At 36.3% G+C, this 20,787-nt stretch overlaps 2 protein-coding genes across 2 annotated transcripts; both read right to left on the bottom strand.

Moving 5' to 3' along the window:
* Window positions 1-10,316: 10,316 nt before the first annotated feature.
* Window positions 10,317-10,986, bottom strand: LOC115757448 (probable transcription factor At4g00390). The gene has a single exon (XM_030697659.2). The coding sequence runs from the start codon at window positions 10,920-10,922 to the stop codon at window positions 10,317-10,319; it is 606 nt and encodes a 201-aa protein (XP_030553519.1). The 5' UTR covers window positions 10,923-10,986.
* Window positions 10,987-18,732: 7,746 nt separating this feature from the next.
* On the bottom strand, window positions 18,733-19,605 carry LOC115757447 (probable transcription factor At1g61730). Its single transcript, XM_030697658.1, has one exon. The coding sequence runs from the start codon at window positions 19,603-19,605 to the stop codon at window positions 18,733-18,735; it is 873 nt and encodes a 290-aa protein (XP_030553518.1).
* Window positions 19,606-20,787: the final 1,182 nt, after the last annotated feature.

The raw sequence follows: 20,787 nt of genomic DNA, 5'->3' as shown, positions 1-20,787 counted from the left end.
CGGAAACATAATGGAGGGTAAATGTGTCACACGGATACAAGATTAAGGTTTTTAGTGTTACAAGAAAAAGTTTGGGATAAATGTATCACAATAGGCGTAGTTTAGAACTTTTCACGTCACAAAAAAAATCCATGATAAATGTGTCACAGTGAGCACGGTTTGGAGAGAAAATTCCAAAAAAAGGCATCAAGTGCCCTCATTTTCTCAAATAAGGGTCCGAAATGGATTTTATTTCAAAAAAGAGTACGAAGTGCCATTATTGTCTCGCAAAAGAGTCCGAAGTGGCTATGATTTCTTTCAAATAAGGACTTCACCTCACCGGCCGGCCAAATTTTCCGACCGATCAATAGCATTTTTGTAAAAATATAAATTTAACCTAATTTTAAAAAAAAAAAACAGGCGGGAGGATCGACCTCTCGCTCGTGGCCATCGAAATCGTCGGTGCCTCGACGAGGGTCGGCGACCTTGTCGACCTACAAGTGAGGGCCGCAACCCTCTCCCGGATCTAGACTAGGATCGACGACCCTCCCTAGGTCCAACCAAGGGTCGTGACCATCGCCCAGGACCGGACTAGGGTAGACGGCGTGACCCACCCCGGTCCAATCTCGGCCAATGGCCGCGGCCCTAGCTTGTTGTCGGCGGGGCCGCCGGCGACCCGACGACCATACCGCCAGCCCACCAATGTTGGGGCGGCGGCCACAAGCTAGGGAGGTTAATAGACCTCCCGCTTGTGTTCTTTGTTTTTTTGTTCAATTTTTTTTTCAAAATTTCTTAAAAACAGAAAAATAAAAAATAAAATAAAACGGTAAATTACCAAAATTATCCTAACTAAAGCAACTCATGCCCTTTTTTTAGATTAATGTAATCATTTTATGCCCTTATTTGAAATAATGTGCACTTCAGGCCCTTCTTTGAGATAATAAGAGTACTTCGGACCCTTATTTGAAACAAAATCCATTTCATGCCCTTATTTGAGAAAATGAGGGCACTTGGGGCCCTTTTTTGAAATTTTTCCTAGTTTGAGTTTTTGGTGATATTAATCCTAATAATAAAGAAAACCCTAAAAAAGAAGCACATCCGAAGAAAAAATTACTTTATAAGTAGAAAAATGAAGTTAAGTAGGCAAACAAATTTCTACTCCGGAAATCTTGCTTCAAAAGTGTTATCATGCGAACCCTTAGTTTTGGTTTTGCTACTTCTTGATTAAATTGATTTTAGATTAGATCCATTTCGTTCCATTTCTTAAAATACTCTTTAATAGAAGTTGATAGCGGAATTACACATGTTCAAGAGCAACTGAATTATATTCTATTTTTTATTGGCCAATTTTTCTATTGATTATTTTTGTTTTAATATAAAAGATAAGAGAATGGAAGAATGATATGATATTTGAATATTAAATGCAAAGGAGATTGCTGAATTTTTTTTTTAATTTTTTGGTCATCAAGTGTGCCATTTAGTTTAACGTCAGACAAATGGGAAAAGGACCATTATCAAATTAAACAGAAAATGAAAAATACTATATTTTAAGGACCATAGTTTAATGCTGCTCTGAATATTCTGTTTTGTTTTGTCGATAGAATTTTCAGATTGACCTTGCATCTGTTTGTTATCAAAGATTGACGTTGTATTCAAACTTTGATTACCCTCGTAAGAACCTATTTTTTCGTTATTGTTGTTCCCTCAATAATTTTTAAGAATCGACCTTTCTACAAATTGGGCATTATTCACCAGAAACTGAAAATTTAACCCCCTAAATTACAATTTTTGTTAGTTTTTTTTTTTTTGCCCAATTTTTGTTATTTGAATTATATGACCCCATAAACAGGTCGGGTCAATAAGTCAAATATGCCTCAGACGGTGACATCAAGGCCAACGAGTTTTTTTCCACTGGGTACAAATGAACATTATTTACTACAACCTTGTGTCCTCGTGTATTATTTTCGACCATTTTTGCATGGCGATTTTGTTTCTTTTATTTGGAAATCTAATCTAACTAAATCAAGGAAAGTCGCCATAGACGATTCCCAATGAGAGGATCAATTGGAAAATGAAGCACGCTAAGGAAACAATCAAAAAAAGAGATTCTTTTCTCCTTTTTTCTACTTTCAGTATCGTTTGAAATTTCGAAAACACAAGCAAGCGGCTTTCTTCATCCATGAATTGCACCATTTGTAATTCATTTTGTCCTACTCCTTTTTACATATTCATACTTATAAGCCAGGTCATCTTTCGTTAATTGATTTCAATTCTTTGATTTCAGTTTCAAGCCCTGGGTGATTTAAAAAATCCTAAGTACTAGAAAGGAGTAAGCTACAAGAAGATTCATGTTGAGGGAGCTTCTTGGATAAAGTCAACCCCCACTTCAAAAGTAGTTCAGCCTTCACGAAAAGATCATACTTTCTGCAACTAAAGCACTCTAAAAGCAATAAGTTATAAGTAATAATTGCACTTCATGCAGGGCCTAACAGGAGAGAGGGTTAACACATGCAAATCTTTCTTCAAGAACCAAAAGCAATCACGGCATTATTATTTTTTTTTCATTTTTCTTAGATTTCATGAGACATCTTCAGTTCGCAAAGTAGGCATCGTGAAATCATTTGGTCCCGTCCACCCGCGCATCCTCGAGCCGGCCACCTTGGCATTTAGATCGATCGTATCAGCACACAAGGCCCCAATCAAGGCCTCCAAGTTTTCATTCTGCTGGTAGAGCTCGTCGGAGTTGTTGAGAGCGCACCGCACTTCCCCTTGAAGCTCACCCACAGAGGTCTCAAGCTCAAGCACCCTCGCAAGAAGCTCTTCCTTCTCGGTCACAAGCTCCTTGAGCTTCCCTTGAAGCTCCTGAACCGTGTCTTGAGAGTCCGCACAAGCCAGCTCCATCCTGGCCAGGCGGAACTCCATCTTGCGCGCCATATCCCGCGAATTCCCGTGGTCCCTCTTCGCCCTGGTGGTGGTCCGCTCGGGGGCCCTTCCAATCCGTTCATCGTCGGACTTGTCACCAAGGACGGGCACCGCATCGACAACCTTATCGGATCCGCTTGCCATCTCGCCTAGGATCACACGAGAGAGAGGGGAAAGAAGACGAATTGTATTCTGATTCAAAGGTGATTTACAAGCGAGGGGATCACCCTATTTATAACACAACAACGACTGTCCACATTCGTCTCTCTTCGTTCGTCCTTGGTGACCTGTCTTTAATCTCGGCTGTCCCAAAGACTCTTCCTCTTCCCCAGGATCCCACTAGAAGATAGGGTCTCATCATCTCGTGGACAGTCCCAAGGCCGATTCTGGAAGCACCAAAAATGCCAGAGGTCGTGTTCTTTCGGGTGCGCCTAGCCGCTTAATCAATGAAAATTGAGAGGGGCCAAAAATTAAAATAAAGAAAACGTAAAGCCCAATTGCTCTTGAATAAATAATTCTACTGTCTACTACGATATTATGTTCGCCAAAATCGATAAGTTGAATAATCAAATCCACCATACGTGACAATGATTTAACGAAAGAAAAGTGAACCAAAATTATAAGGCCTTAAAATCCATATAAGATTAGCACTTAGAAATGCATATAACCAAAATACTTAAACCCGAATATAATTAAGAGATGGCGGGTCATTTTTTTCCTCAAATCTATTTTATTTTTATTTTAAACAAATTGATGGAAAGATCACAGCACAGATAACTTGATTTTGAAAATTCGGCAATGCGGAGTTTGAAATGTTTCTAAAACCAACATCCATGAAAAAAAAAAAAAAGACAGAGTGAAATACTTTTTTTGTTTTAAATACTTTTAAAATTCGAAAAAAAAATTACATTTAAATTAAAAGGAAAAGGTAAAAAGAGTGGGTGATTGAGATTAGACTGGTATGCAATGTTCCTTCAAAAAAATGCTCGGTAATTAAAACAAGCACACTGCTCAACGCGTATTCGATTGGCCATTTCTTTACGTGGAAAAGGCACAAACACAGATCGTGAGGTGGACATGGACAAAAAGAAAAAAGACCAAAAAGAGATTGAGCCTTGAGGGGAGAGAGACAGAGAGAGCGAGAGAGAGAGTCTAGCTTTCATATTGTTGGAGAGAGAACATCCAATCACGTTTATATCCATCAAGGAAAGACTGAGCATTTCTTCCAAGAATCCCAGTCCAGTTGTCCGCACCCGAGCTCTTTCAAATTTCTCTCTTGTTTTTTTCGAACGTATTTTTGCTTCCTCTTCTTTTTTTCGTGCATGTTGATTTTAGAAAAATTTCGAACTTCATATCGCTAAATTTTCTAAATTATGATGTTTGTATTATGATTTTTTATTGACAGCTTATGGTCCGTAAAGCATTTCAATTCCCAATTTCTGTTTAATGTGTTTAAGATGATCTAGATTTTGAGCTAAAAAAGTGACCGATCATTCCATTTATATTTACATACTGGAATATAAATGATCAAAACATCTGAACTTATTGTGGATTATAAATGCTTCTAAGGTGAATATGCATTTACAATTACATTCCATTTCTCCAACATTAAACTAATGACACATTTGATGGCCAAAAATAAAGAACGAAAATTTACCCAATCCCTCATTGTAAATGTATATAGGTATCAGATTCTACTAAAATTGTTCTATCGTTCTCTCTTTTTTTATGTATTAAAACGAGATAATCAATAAAAACATTTGGGAACAAAATAAAAAAAAATCAAATAAGGCTCCGGATGTGCTGATTTTCTTTAATAATGACCTGAAGTGAACCTTGTTTCAGATAAGAGCATGAAGTATCATCATTGTCTCAAAAAAAAGGCATGAAATGGCCATATCGGTTTAAAAAAAGGCTTGACTCATGTTGGTTACAGGCATTTTGATCATTTATTTTTTATTACTGGTTTTCTGTATTTTTCTTTTTTCTATTTTTTAATCAATTTTTTTTAAAAAAAGCTATGGGGGGTGATGATGACCACGAGCGGGACAACAAACCACTCTTCTATTTTTTGTTTTTTAAAACTTTTCATTTTTTTAATTTAATTTAACTAAAAATTATGTTAAAATTATATTTTGACAAGAATTCCCTTGATCGGCAGACAACAAAGTCAAGTCCTTATTTGGAACAACCATGGTCACTTTAGGCCTTTATTTGAAACAACAACCACTTCATGTCATTATTAGAGAAAACGATGGTACTTCGGGGCTCTTAATTGAAATTTTTTCTGTAAAAAAATTTGTATAGTTCAGCTGCCCTTAAATATGTATTTCCGCTATTAATTTCTACGGAAGTAGAGTAAGTTCAGTTGAAAATTTGTGGAATCATATCGATCGTATTTGTAATGATCTAACAAAAAAAAAAAGAAACAGAGGAACCAAAACTAAATCTCCCTCTCTGCGTTGTATATCTAATAGTTCTCATTAACTGCGTCTCTTGTCATTCCTTTGGTTGTAGGAAGTCAAAGCTAGAGCTCTTCCAATTTCCACAGCAATTAATGAAAACGTCTGACCGTCAATTAGATATTTTACTCTAGAATTTAAAAAAAGAAAACTTTTTTGGGATTTTTCATAATAAAAACATTCAAAATGATAGTTTTGGTAATAATTTCATAATTTAAAAAATTCAGCAACATGTAAATTCGAAATTCATTTTAAAATCACCATCCAAAAGGATTAGTAAAAATAATTTCTTAGACGTCAATGTTAAGAATAATGCAAGATTTGTAAAAATAACAGTAAAACGCACTTTTTTTTGTCGAATTATTCCTTCATTGTAAATATCACGAGTTTATACAGGACATGCCTGAAAAGATGCATCAAAACAAAGCAAATCTCAAAAGTATTTCGTTGGGCCATCGCCAGATAATCAGCAACTCGGTTCTCAGTTGTACCGCAGTGGGCCACAGATATTTTCTTGAAATTGGCTAGTAAAGCTTGGGCCTCCAGAATGATTGGTTTTATCTCCCACGGCACTTCATCAGTCTTCAACAGGGCGTCAACAACAACTGAGCAGTCAGAGAGGACGTCCAATTCTTCTTCTCTTCTAGATCCAAAGTGTTTCGAGGCTTCCACTATAAATGGATGCTACGTAGCCTCTAGAAAGTAATTTTTCAAGCCACTGTTTGAGAAGTCACAGAAAATGGAAAAAAGGAACTGATGGTGTAAGTTTTAATAAAGTACAAAGAAAAAGCATTTCAAAGGGATTAGTAAAAGTCTTCTTTAAGATGTGACTAAACTTGCATAACCTAAAGTATAACAGCTTATTGCAGAAGAAAAATTACTAATGTGAACTCAACATATTGGAAGGATATTTTCGAAAGTATCCCAAAGTATTTCTGTTAAACAACTGAATAACGAAAATTTACTTTTTTAATGTATTATTTTTCTCCTATTATGAATAGTCTTTTTTTTTTTTTTTGGGGTAAAGATCCTCCTATTATGTATAGTTTTTTTTTTTTTTTTTGGTGAAGTAAGGTATGTATTAACTTTTCAAAAGTGCGATGTACAAGGATTAGGGCCAAACACAAAAATCTCGCACCCGTTGATACACCACAATGTGTCCACGGGTGCAAAGGTGTAGGGCCATGCAAGATGAACAAAAGTAAGTGTACATCAGCCCATACAAACACCAACTAGACCGAAGAAGGGCCAAGAAATGAAGGCCGAAGAAAACAGCAGCCAAAACAAAGGAAGACTAGCCAAACCAACAGCAATACTAGTCTGAAAACGCGCGGATAATCTGGATTAGTCCATTGCCAACCGGTCCTGAAAAATGGCTGGAGAGATACCCCAATTAGATTTTATACGTCTATTACGGGGGTTGTCTTCAATGCGACCAAAAGTGAGACCTTTGTCCCTCACAACCTTGAGAAGATGCTTAATGATCCCCGGTACATGTAAGGCCTTGTGTTTAATTACGATGTGGTTCCTTTCCGTCCAAATACTATGACAAAGTGCTCCAAGTGAGAAACGCGCGACGCGTTGAGAGAAAGATCGACCACCGAACCTAAGGATGGCCCGGATCAAGAAATCTTGCCATGAGCAGTTCATCCAAGTGAAGTTGCATTTGGAAGCCCAAAATAATGCAAGAGTAACACACCCAAAGAACAAGACAACTGCCAAGCGTCGCCCACCGCCCATCGGCTCCCACCACCGACCTCCACCGGCGATCGCTAACAACCGCTATTGCCTACCACTGTCCACCGCCCACCGCCGAGCTCCGCTGACCACCCACCGCTGCCCTCGAATGCAAACCGCCGACAATTATCGACCACGGCGTCACCCGCCGACCGTTGACCACCGCGCCGCCCCACCACCACAATCTACCGCCGGCCTCAACTAACGGCTATTGAGTCGCCGGAATAAAAAATAAGTATTTTTTATTTTTAAATAGTAAATCATATTTTTTAATAATAAAATTTGTTTTCTAAAGAAATTTAAAAAGATTAAAAATGAAGTAGAAATTTTTTTAGCCACCAACAATAATTTTTCATAGAAGATTTTGTGCTAATAATGTTTCATAAGTAAAAATTTTCAATTTTTACTAAACGAATTTCTCTTATCAGAAATCAACTTCTAGAACAGAAGTAGAAAAATCAACTTCTAGCCAGAGGTTGATTTCTAAAATAGAAGTGTTGCCATGTACGCCCTAAAGCTTCGTGTTAGCAATAGAGGATTTTGCTGCAAAAGATAAAGTTGACTCTATTCCGAAAAAAGTACCATTTGTGGGTGATCACAAGGTACATAATTATTTCCCTCAATAACTTTCGTTCTACACAAAGCTTCTTTAAACCTTAGACCGGTTTTTTCCTAAAGTTATTAGTTTAAATATTTTTACAACGAAAATTCCAACAAAAAAAAAAATTTATCCTTTCCCAAATTCTAGATATAATAAAAATTTAATTGATGGTCAAAGGTTTACAATAATTATCTCGAATTCAAATCGAATCATCGCTTGCAAGCCTAAGCTCTCAAGTCACCAAAACTTCCTACAATGCAACGACATGAACAGAGAGTAATTTTCTGAACAAAACAAAAAATAAAAAAAGGCAGAGAGTGGTTTCGACCAAAAAAAAAAAAAAAAGAGCAGTTGCCTACACTCTGTTCCACTCGGGTTTTTATGAAGTAACGATGGATTTTTAATTTTTTTTTGTGTTAATGTTTTAAATTTTGCAGAATAAACAAATCAGTCTTCATAGTTAAAACAATTAATAATCTCTTGCATAAATATATTCCTCAGACAATTTATTCTCTTCACTTAATTTTTTTTTTTGGATTTATATATAATGAAATTTTGTTTTTATCTGTCTACAGATTACAAAATACAACGTTGGATTTTGATATGTTTCAATTTATTTGTTTTACTAACGATAATAATCATTTTTATGACTATTATCGTGCGATATTGCTTTTTGTCATGAATAAAAAGCTAATGCCTTTTTCTTGAATGACCATACAACTACGGCCAAAGCTAACAAATGAGATGAATCATTAGTATCATTGAATGACCATACGATTTTGAACCTCAAGATTTCTAGTCGACTGTACTTTCTTAATACTGTTTAGACAATTAATGACGTTTCTGATATTACAAGTAACGTCAACCACAAATGATTTAGAGTTTAGAACATAATGCGAAAGTTTTTTTGGTATGTGATTTTAAGATTTGCACACAGCCATAATGTGCTATAATAAGCTCATAATTTATGCAACTGCGTTACAAACAAAATAATAAATTAAATTCCAATTCCATTACATACATACATGTGAGACCAAACAATTATAGTCAAGAATAGAGTTTGTTTGCGGTGATATTAATTATGGTCGCTCTACTTTGGCTCTCTTCTCTTCTCTCCGGCTGAACCCCAAGGTGCGCAGAATCGAGAGACAAAGAAGGGAGAGAACAGGCGTTTGGCGTGAAGCGCAAGGAGCGAGCGAGCAGAGATTGCATGCCACGTAGCAGCTTCGCACGCCTCCACGTCACTCAACTCCCACGGCTGCCATAGTTTATCTGCCGCAAGAATATTAAAAATTGCTGCAAATTAGGACGTCTCGGGACAGGCTGACTGAGCACAAGGAAAAAAACAGAAGCCGCAATCACGGAGCACTTCCCAATTCTTGAATTTCTCTCTTAGCCTGCGCGTGCAATAAGAGAAGTGACATGACATGAAGCCTAATCATTGCTACGTGACCGAAAAGCAACTCAACTCCACCATAGATCACCTCTCTTTTTTTTTTTTTTTCTATGGTTTACCGATTCACAACACTTATTCCAAAAAATTGTAATTGATTAAGAATTTTTTTTATCGGAAATTGATTAAGTATTCACTAAATCAAAATTTATTTAGAGCACTATGATTTTCTTTCTCTTGCTCATCGCAAGTGTATCAGTATGTAATTTTTCATGATCAAAAAATAAATTTAAAATAAATTTATTATAGATTTATCAGTTTAAATTTTATTATGATTATTAAAAAAATAGTAAACTTTTTTTTATAAAAAAAACGTGTCTAGAAAAAAATAACGACGTGGCGCTGATGTTAGGCCTCAGTGTGAGCAATTAGCTAAGTATTGTCCTATCAGTGATGGCCGAGGGCTCACTTCTCGCAACTCATTTCATTTATAGTGTACCTGCCGTTATCACAAGATGCAATTTGTCCTTTGCAAAAAACAAAAAAAAAAAAATTTACTGCAGAAGATAAGATGAATCTCTGATAAGTTTGATCCTCGCCTATATTCGAAACTTTAATGATTTTCTTCCCATTTCTTTGGCATTAAAGGATAGGCACACTTGAAGACCCAAAGAAAACAAAGAGACATAAATGTTAGATAAAAGAATTCGGAATACATTTATGGGTCATAATGGGCCCACTTCACAATATTTAATGCTTTTATCTTACGAGCGCAATGTACAATAAAGAAACAACTTTGGTTTTTTTTTTCGGTCGAATTCAATTTTCATTTGATTAGGACATGATAATCTTGAGGTGAAACGAAGCTCCTGGTCATGATTTCTATAGATTAGGAAGATATCCTTCACCTAACATTTATACCTCTTTTTAACTACGTTTGGTTGTTTTCACGAAAGGAACCAAGCCAGACGAGAGGTGACATGTCACTCCTAAGGAGTTTCGTCTATGTTTTCATGATGACCAAACGTAGTTTAGAAGTCAAAGCCTTCGTCGATGTCCTATACGAGTCCTGAGGATCCAAAATTTTCAGTACATTTAGTTTGAGTTCCAGCTCCAATTTTTAACATTCACATAAGAGCACCCATAAAGTTCTAGCAAAAGCCAATGCACCGGCTTGCAAGGCAAAAAGATCCGAGACAAAAAAAGACCTTAAGGATCACAATCACTTTCTACACCTCCTGTCCGCTCGACGATAGCCATCCATAATCAGCGTCGCCTGGTGATTCACGAGCATCGCTCTATCATTGTCGACCTGCAGTTCGGACATACGCAATTGCCGCCACTTCTCTTTTAGTTCCTCTATCTCTGACGAGCCGATCATCCCCATACCAATCCTCAAAACTTTCTGCTCAAGCCCCGTGCTGCTCAGCTGCAACTGAGAAGATACACTGGCCCAATCGCCATCCTCGAACTCCACCGGCGACTCTGGTAGATCAGCAGCAACCTTGCCCGCACCATCCGGAGTCTTACTCGTCTTCCCGTCACCACCCCAGAGGACGTGGGAAAGCTCAGCCACCTTCTGATCGTGGGGCTTCCTCCAAATGCGCCCCGTCTCGCACCCGTTCGTGAACTTGACTTTCATTTTCCTCATTTTGTTGTAGATTTGAGATTCGTTGGCAAGGAAGCCAAACCTTACTGATTTCTTATGGAGGAAATCTTTGAATGCGCCGACGTTGGCCATGGGCCTTAGCTTCTTCTCCTCGAGGAATTCGACCATACCTTGGAGGAGCTTGATCTCATCCTTGTCGCTCCAAATGCGCTGAAACATCGGCTTCTTCAACTGTGTGCCCTCCTTGGTTGCAGCTATTGCTGGTTTGTCGTCCGATCCGGGCTCGGACTCTTCGTCAGCCGAAGCGAGAGTTGCACATTTGCGTTTCGGCGCCATGAGAGAGTTGAGAGAGAGAGGGAACGAGGGAGATGAGGTGATTGGCTTGCTTTTGAGTTCTGAAGCAGTTGCTTCGTGGCTTCTTCTTCTATATACAGTTTGGGCAGAGAGAAATTTATAGAACGCCGATAGAGCCTCCAGCGGTCCTCCGTCTTTTCGACTTTCTGCATTTTACTTTTTTTTTTTTTGGTAATGAATTCTACAAAAATGCAGACCCGACGACGTTTTTATACGAAGGCTTGAGTAGGATTTTTTTTACTTACAAAATTTGTCATATAGCGTAAAGTGTATTGAAAAAATTGCAACAGTTGCTATGTTTAAATACTTGATAGGCGGCATAAAATCACTACTTGACGAAAAAAAAGTTGGGACCATGTGGCAAAATAAAATATCTGTGTACCTAAATATGTACGGGCTCTAAGTTTAATATTTTATTTCAATCGAGGATAAACTTGCACCGACGGGAATCCGCTTTGAATAATTACACTCTAGCGGGAAACTTGGAAAACTTGATTGGTGTTTAACAACTGCATTGTTATAATTTGTTTGTGCATTATTGTTCTTGGGAAAATTCACCTTCTGACCAACGTTTAGAATATTAAGACAAATATAATTTGGCTTGAATATCAATTTCTATAAAGTGCATATTATGAAAGTCAAAATAGGATAGACGAGAGTAATTAGGGGTAAGCATGAACCGGTTGGGTATGTTCCGGACTTAGATCCTAAAACTGATTTTGTTATAGCCAATTCTAAATTTTTAGAATGTGAAATCTATCATGTTTGTCTCGAAATCTGTTTTGGAACCTACCTTTTTTTTTTTAATCCGATTCCAGGACCTACTCGATAACCTATTTTTCTTTTTTCTTTTTTTCAGCAAAATAAAATGAGAAACAATTAAACGATTTAAAGTAAAAGCTAAATAATAAAACTTATTATCCATCAAAAATAGAAAAAGTGAGACGAGCAAGACTAGGTTTTTTTTTAACAATAACTAAAAGTCGGTTCCAGCCTTACCAAAAAAAAAAAAAAAATCGGTTCCAAAACCAGTCCGGTTCCTAGGTACTTGAAATTGAAAATCGGCCCCGTGCCAATCGATTCTCAAGATTTAGAACCGGTTCTAGGACTGGTTTAAATGGGAACCGATTTCCAAATTTATTTTTCCGATGGTTCGATCCGAATTCAAGGTCAACTCAATCCGGTTACACAACCCCGCAAGGAACATCTGAAAAATGGAAGATAATAAGGCCGGACCCCGCTACATATTATGGTCTCTTAGGGCGCGTATGATAACACTTCTAAAAATAAATTCCTGTTCTTGAAGTGCTTTTGGTGCAAAAATTAATTACGCAACACTACATTTTTATTTCTGAAGTTGTTTGTAAGCCTATTTTTACGGTATGCATCTCAACCGGTATAGTTTGAAGTTTTCGTTAGCCTTTTTTTTTCCCGAGATTAAAGTTAGGATAAAAGTTGTATAGTTTGTGATTTTTTATGTCAGGAAAACACAATTAGAATTTATGTGTTATCGTGGATGTAGTGTGAAATTTTTGTTGGCTTTTTTTTCCTTTAAGAAAGAAATGTTTTTGTCAAGAGAAATATTTAGGATGTATTATCTTGGACATAATAGTGTGAAATTTTTATTTGCGTTATTCCGTTCAGAAGAAGCAGGAAAGGTTTTTCTGCAAACGACTCTGTAGCTCCACGTTCCCTTCGCATCACACATGGATGAAATGGGACCTGCTCGATGATTGTGATGGCGCTTCTAGTTCTAGACACCACTGCAAATAGATTTTGATTAGCTATCTATTGATCAGCTATCCCGTCAAAGCGCAGAGTGTAGAGATCAAAGGGGAGAGAGTCAGCGTCACAGAACAGTCGTCTGGCGTGAAGCTCAAGGAAGGAAAGGAGTGAGCAGAAAAGAGACGGAGACGGGGATTTTCGTATCTCCGTTGGGAAACGCTGACAAACCACATGCCACGTAGCTGCTTCGCATGCCTCCACGCCACTCGGTTCCCTGGCTGCCTTAATTTTCTGTCGCAAGAATATATTGAATATTGCTGCAAAGGAGGACGTCTCGGGAAACAGACTAATGAAAACGTCTGACCATCAATTAATTCGTTATTATTTCAAGATTTCGAAATATTTTGGATTTTTCTTATTAAAATGTTTTAATTATATAAATTCAGTTCTAACATCTTAATTTAAAATAGAATTAATATTACAAAAAATTTCAAATTAGTATATCTGTAATAAATTTATTCAAAAAAAAATTTTATCATAAATAACGCTAAACTGTTACGGTTTAGAGTTTTTATTCTCTGTTTTTCACGGGTATATCGGTTTGAAAAATTTCATGGTATTAAACTAATTTAACATAGGGTAAATTTATCACAGATATACCAGTTTGAAATTTTTCGTGGTAAAAGAAATTAGTTTATGATAAATTATGCACGTGTGTATCATTTTAAGGTTTTTTTTATTAAAAAGATAATTTAAGATAAATTTATCACAATTATATTAATTTTGAATTTTTTATGATAAAAAATAATTTAATATAAATTTATTATAAATATATTAATTTTAAAATTTTCATGATATTAACACTTTAAAATATCAGATCAATAAGGAAGCGAGCTGGCAAGGTGATTGAGAGTGTTTTTTCCCTTAAAACCTTATTTCTTAAAGAGCACTGCTGAGGTAACCACAATTGATCATTGTGAATTGTGCAGGTCTCATTTCAATTTATGTTTATCGTAAGTATTAAGAAAATATTTGACCATAATTCTAGGTTGTACAGTCACAGCCGCGCCGATGCACATGATGTTTTTTATTGCCATTTCTTTCTTTTTTTTTCACCAGATTATCTTCCTTTAAATTTGGCTGCAGCAAAATAAATAAATAAATAAAGATATTGCTATCGCGTCTTCTCTGAAAACTAATAAAATTTGATTTCCTTTTATATTAGGGAGTCCATAAACAAATTTCCTTTGTAAATATAACGTGATCAAATCACGGAGGCTAACGTGATCAGAACATGATTTTCTATTGAGCTTCGGAAGACCCAATATTGAATGCTGAACAAACTTAATAAGGAAAATACTAAGAAAATGAGAAATCGTTATAAGTCCACTCAACAGTCATTGGGACCATGACCTCTATGAAGTTACACGAACACCGCGATTGAGAAAATTTAGGAGTATGAAATTCTTCTAAAAACCAACATCTATGAAAAAAATAATGCAGAAGAAATACATTTAAATATGTTTTAGCGACCGGGTGCAATTTGTTTTTCCTTTTTCTTTTGGGGTCGTTAAGGGTGCATTTCGTTTAACACAAAAAGTAGTGGTAAGATATCATTCGGCCAGAGGATATAAATTCATATTTCATGCGCTTACAACTAAGAAGAATTTATAATCAATATCCAATTCAGATGCTCTTGGAGGAATACAGGGATACAGTAAATGATTAAACGTTGTTGAACGTTCTTTCTAATAAAGAGAAAAATAAGAATAGGAGGAACCGATATAAATCCAATTGTACTATTTTTTATCGAAATCAATACAATTTTTTTTTTGTCACAATGAATACAAGAATAAAATGTACGTGATGCTAACCTTATTCCAATTATACTCACCTCGCCAATTCCCAAGCTAACCGGCCTCTGGAAATCGCCGATTCCCATTGGAAAGTTAAACATATGTTTCTTTCTTTTCTGTAGCAAAAGCAAGAACATGTTGTCGCTCTAGTTTAGTCTATAATGTCCTCAACATCATTTTCTTAATATTTTCATGCAAACACTTGAAAGAAATTTCCCAAACACACATATATAAGAAAAGAACGTTTAGATTTTGTCTGTTTAGCGAAAAATGAAGTGTTTCTGAAAAATATTTTCTAGGAAGTCATTTTCAAGAAAATAATAATATTTTTTGGTATTCAACTAAAATCTGAAAATGACTTGTGCCCATCTGACACATTTATCCTAAGTTTATATTAACATGACACATTTATTTCAAACTTTTTATTGTCATAAAAAATTAATTTAGAGTAAATGTGTCGTATTAATATAACTTTAGAGTTTTTGATATCATGAAAAAAATTTCGAAGATAAATATGTCATACAAGTTTAAATTTAAGGTTTTAATGTCATAACTTTTTTTTGAGGTAAATGTGTCATAATTTGTATAATTTAAAATTTTTGGTGATTTTTTTTCCAAAATAAAACCCATACTTTGGTATTTTGTTCAGCTTGACAATGAAGGCTTTTCGCTAAGAAAGTGATGGCTATTTCCCCATCAGTCATTTTTCCCCATAGCATTGTCATCATTAGTCTGTCAATCAAGCAGTGCATTCATTATCAGACCAAAAGAAAAAATCAAGTGCATTCATCTCCATTAATTTGCATTATCTCCATTTTCTTTCCCCGGACCTCAGTTCATCTTTCACGTGTACTGTCCTTGCCGTATCCAACAACCCCACGAAAGATCTTGCAAACTTTTTTTTTGTCTTGAAAAATAAAAAAAACCTCGAAATAATTGTTTACTGAACTTAAAAATACATTGCCATGAAAAATTTTCCAGTAGAACCTGTTCGATGTGTTATGTCAAATTTATTGTCGATCATTATGGCTACAATTGGAAAGAAATGGAGGAATTCCCTGAAAATAAATTGAAGAAGAAACGTTTCTCGCCAAACGAGGATTGCAGGGAGAGAAGCTGTGAGGAGGTTACAACACGGATCACATTTCTTTCATGTGTGATGGGGACACGTGGGTGGGTTCAGACACATAATTTACGATTTCCAAAACGAACCTCAAAGAAAATACTAATATTGAACAAAAAAGAATTTTAAAAAAATATTTATTGCTGTACGTAATGGTCACACTATATAGCTCAGTAATCATAACAAAATATTCATAATTGCTAAAGGATTACGCAGAGATCTTTGCGCTGAGCCGAGCTTGATCACTGTGCCACGCAACCCAGACTCCTCTGAGGCTTTGCTCTTCTCATGGTACTCCAGTTTTCTCGGGTTAAGCGATGCGTACGTACCTACCAAAGTCATTCTCAACTTTCTTTAATTAAAATATGCAAATTGATATGCACGTCAAACCATTAAAAGAGAAAAGGAATTCGTTAAAAAAAAAAAAGTACATCCAAATATATGGAATTAAAACTGGAAAAGAGATTTTGACAAAAAAAAAAAACTAATAAAGAGACCATTTTTACCATGGAAAGAATTCCATACGAATTAACTTTGCCAACACCATTACCAGACCGGATGGCACAAAAGTAGAGATCCCGATAAATAATCTGTTTAATGTAATTCTACACGCTTGAAATTTTCTGGTACTTAATCATATACCAATTCTATGTTTAATACTTTATTTCAATCGAGGATAAACTTGCCTGATGAGAATCCATTTTGAATAAATACTGTAGACTAGCGAAAAATTTGATTGGTGTTAATAGCTGCGTTGTTATGATTTGTTTTTATATTATTTTTCCTGCAAAAATTCACTTTCATATCAACGTTTAGAATATTAAGAAGACTCGTGCCATATAAGGGCATCTTGAATATCGATTTCTACAAAGTGCATATTAAGAAAGTCAAACTCGGGTTTACGTCGACAACATCCGAGAATGGAGGACATTTAGCGGGGTAGTGTATAAAATGAGCAACTGGTATTTATCGTAAATTGATATTAAAAGCATCCGTCGTCAACTCTTTGTGCATGGTCTCTCATTTGAACACAAAAATTCTTCTATAAAGGCTGCTTTTCCGCATCGTTTCCTTTAATTTTTTTTTTAGGCTCGTTTCTATGTCACCGAAAATTCTAAAATTATATTTTTCGTCACTGTCAAGACTTGGCCAATGAGTATCATTAACAATCTCCCTACGTGAACGACGAAATGAAAATGATTTCTACGGGACACTCACGTAACTTAAATGACATGAAAATAACTCATTGGTTGAAAAATCATCTGATAAAATCTTGACCGACAACAAATAAATCACAGGTATAAATTTAAAATTTTTTTACGGGATAAATGTCAGTGATAATTTGAGATTTTTTTTATATCACAAAAAAATATTTATGGCATACACCAGAGGCATTGTTTAAAATTTTCGTTGCTTTTTTTTAAAGAAAAAATTTAAGATAAACGCGATATTTTTTGTCAAAAAAATATATATTTAGAATATGTGTCATCTCCACGTTCCCATCACACATGCATGAAATGGGATCTATTTTATATAGGGGCTGAGCGTAGCTGCTGCAAACTCACCTGGCAAGAAAAACATCTCGTCACACCTCTTTCCTTCCCGATGGACACGAAGAAAGTTTGCTCAATCAGCCATATCTTCATTGAAAAAGATGTGAAAGGCTCTTTTGTTCTTGGCTTTCGTTTCCTTCTTTTTCATGACTTTTTCCTCAAACCAAATGATGCCCCTCAAATTTTCTTCGAAGTTCACAATTCACGTTGAATATTCATTAAGACTCATATTATTCCTTGGGGAATGTTACCTACATTTGGTGCCGAAAGTATTTGGAAAATGAATTGGTCTTTTATGAATTATATCTATAAGAAAAGGTTGGATTCCTTTGGAGTACATTTGGAGTAACTTCAGCTTTTTTGGCTTCTAAGTTTCCATGATTTGTGGCACTTATAAGTAAACATTTTTCCTTTTTTTTTAATGTAAGTTATAGGTATAATAATGGGTATTAAGCAGAGCCTCGAAAGTGTTATGATGGACAAAAATAGAGTCCAAAGAAATTTCATATCTGTGGAAATGCATTGAATTGGTCACTAATAGAAACTAATAATTGGTATTTACTTTCCCCAAGAGCATCTGAATTTTACTCTGAACTATAAATACTTGTGAGTTCTCACGTCATGGAATATGCATATTCATACTTGGTGGCTGAATGAATGATTTTATTCCCATTTCTTTGGCATTAAAGGGCAGGCACACTTGAAGACCAAAAGAAGAAAAGAACTATCAATATTAAATAAAAGAATTTGGAATACATTTATCCCCACTTCACAATATTTAGTACTTTTACCGCACGAGCGCAATGTGTAACTAAGAAATAACTTCAGATAATCAATTTCGAGGGATAAACACAATGACGAAAAACAAGAGATGATTCACTTTTATGGCCATTAACACTCGAAATCCTGACTATGATTTGTTTAGGATAAGATATTCTTGAGGTAAAAAGAAGTACCTAGTTATGATTTGTATCAAATGAGAACGTATCTCTGCGATTATACTATTATTTACTAACTTTAGGATCTCTCTCTCTCCTTTTTTTTTTTTAAACCTTCGCAAAAATATGTTTCTTAAATCTCACAACATCAGATCGGGCCCCTTTCATCACTACTCCATCACCAATTACGATAAAATTGTAATAAAGCACTAAGATTTTCGAAATATTTTCGCTTAGCTACGTAAGTATCACAAAAAAATAGGACATCTAGATGAACTCTTGGATAACATATATAAGTCTTGAGGATGAACAAATTCACCCTCTGCATCCAAAATTTTCATCAAGTCCTACTTTTGACATTCATGCAAAAGAGCCAGCAAAATGCAGCAAAAGGGAACGCACCTGACCTGAACAGCTAGCAAGGCAAACATATCCTCAAAAAAAAGTCTAATTGTAAAATTTAAAGATCACAATCACTTCCTACACCTGTTCCATCGCTCGACGATAACCATCCATGATCAGTTTCGCCTGTTCATTCACGAGCTTCGCCCTGTCGTGGGCGATCTGTAATTCGGACAAGCGCAATCGACGCCACTTTTCTTTTAATTTCTCCATCTCTGACGGGCCGATCATTCCCACGCCAATCCTCAAAACTTTCTGTTCAAGCCCCGTGCTGGCCAGCTGCAGTTGAGAAGATATACTGGCCCATTCGTCGTCCTCGAACTTCTCCGGCGACTCTAGTAGATCAACAACATTCTCGTCGGCACTGTCCGGAGCCTTAGTCTTCTTCACACCACCACCCCAGAGGACGTAGGAAAGCTGAGCCACCTTCTGATTATGGGGCTTCTTCCAAACACGCCCTGTCTTACACCGGTTTGTGAACTTTGCTTTCATTTTTCTAATCTTGTTGCGGATCTGCGACTTGCCGGCAGGGAATTCAAACTTCACTGGTTTGTCGTTGAGGAAATCGTTGAAGGCACGGGAGTTGGTAGAGGGGCTTAGGTTCATCTTCTTGCGGAATTTGATCATAGCTTGGAGGAGCTTGATCTCATCTTTGTCGCTCCAAAGGCGCTGAAACCTCGGCTTCTTCAACTGTGTACCCTCCTTGGTCGAATCAAGGGACTTGACAGCGCAGATCCCATCCTTGGGGTTGGATTCATCACCCGAGTCCGAGTCTGAGTCCGAGTCCGAAGAGGACTTCTTCCTTTGCAAGGGCTTTGCTGGTTCGTCGTTCGACCCGGACTCGGACTCGTGCTCTCCAGAAGAGACGGTGTTCGTATCGTCACCAGAGGAAGTGGTGGGCGGCTCTCCGTCAGAGGAAGTGAGACTTGGACATTCCCGTTTCGGCTCCATGAGAGTACTTTTGAGTTCTGAAGCAGTTTGCTTTGGGGCTTCTTCTTCTATCTGCGGTTAGGTCAGAGAGAAATTTTTCAGAATGGCAGTGGCAGTAGAGCCTCCAGCACTCCTTGGCCTTTTCGACTTCCTGGGTACATATAAAAACGTACTTTTTTTTTTTTTTCAATGGTTGGTTTTAAACGAATTTTGAATTTCAGATTGCTGAATATTTTATATTAAGGTACGTGCACTAAAATCTCCTGTTGCTATAGTGATTACGTTCCTTAGAGCGGAGTGATTTTTCAATTTCCATTTATGTTTGTTTGAGATAATACGGATTTTTAGGTAAAATAAGCAATTGGTCATGAATTTTAAAAAATACAGACACGACTCCGTTTTATATGAAGGCTAAGCTTTGATTAGGATATTTATTTGACTTACAAAATTTGTCATATAGCGTAAAGTGTATTGAAAAAATTGCAACAGTTTCTATGTTTAAATACTTGATAAGCGGCATAAGGTGACTATTTGACGGAAAAAAAGTTGGGACCATTTGGCAAAAAAAAAAAAAAAGAGATTTTCTTTTAGAGAAATTATGCTGCCAAGTGATCGACGGCCGGGAAAAAAAGATTGCAAAAAAAAAATACCTAAAATTTTTTAGAAATATTAAAATAATGTGAAATTTATTCACGTAACATTAATTAGTCAAATGGACTGAATTGACACAAATGTAAAAAGTTAAGGACTCAATTATCCAAATATATATATAACTGAATTTTGGTATAATTACAATAGTTTATGAAATTTTTTGGTAAATTTTCCAACATAATTTTCTATAAAAGTATAAGGTGCGAATGATAACCAAGAGGATCTCACAAGAAATATATTTTTGTATTTTTATTCCTTAGATGAATTTTTTAGCAGAAAAACACGTTTCAAATGACATAAAATTTCTAGTTCCAAAACAAAGGAAGGTTGATCGCTGCAGCAACCATCGCCGGTCACCGCTACAACCATCACCCACCACCATCGCGACCACCGTCAACGGCCGCCGCCCACCCAATCGCCATTGGCTGCTGGCTATCTCCCCCCCCCGCCAACCTTCACGGCCCGCCGCCGCCGGCCCCTGTCGACCTTTGTTGCACGTCGTCGCCGACTTCCGTCCGCCACCACCAAAGTAAAAAATAAATAATAACTTTT

The sequence above is a fragment of the Rhodamnia argentea genome, chromosome 6, assembly GCF_020921035.1.
Source record: "Rhodamnia argentea isolate NSW1041297 chromosome 6, ASM2092103v1, whole genome shotgun sequence".
NCBI classification, from domain to species: domain Eukaryota; kingdom Viridiplantae; phylum Streptophyta; class Magnoliopsida; order Myrtales; family Myrtaceae; genus Rhodamnia; species Rhodamnia argentea.
This window is presented reverse-complemented; position numbering and strand designations above follow the sequence as displayed.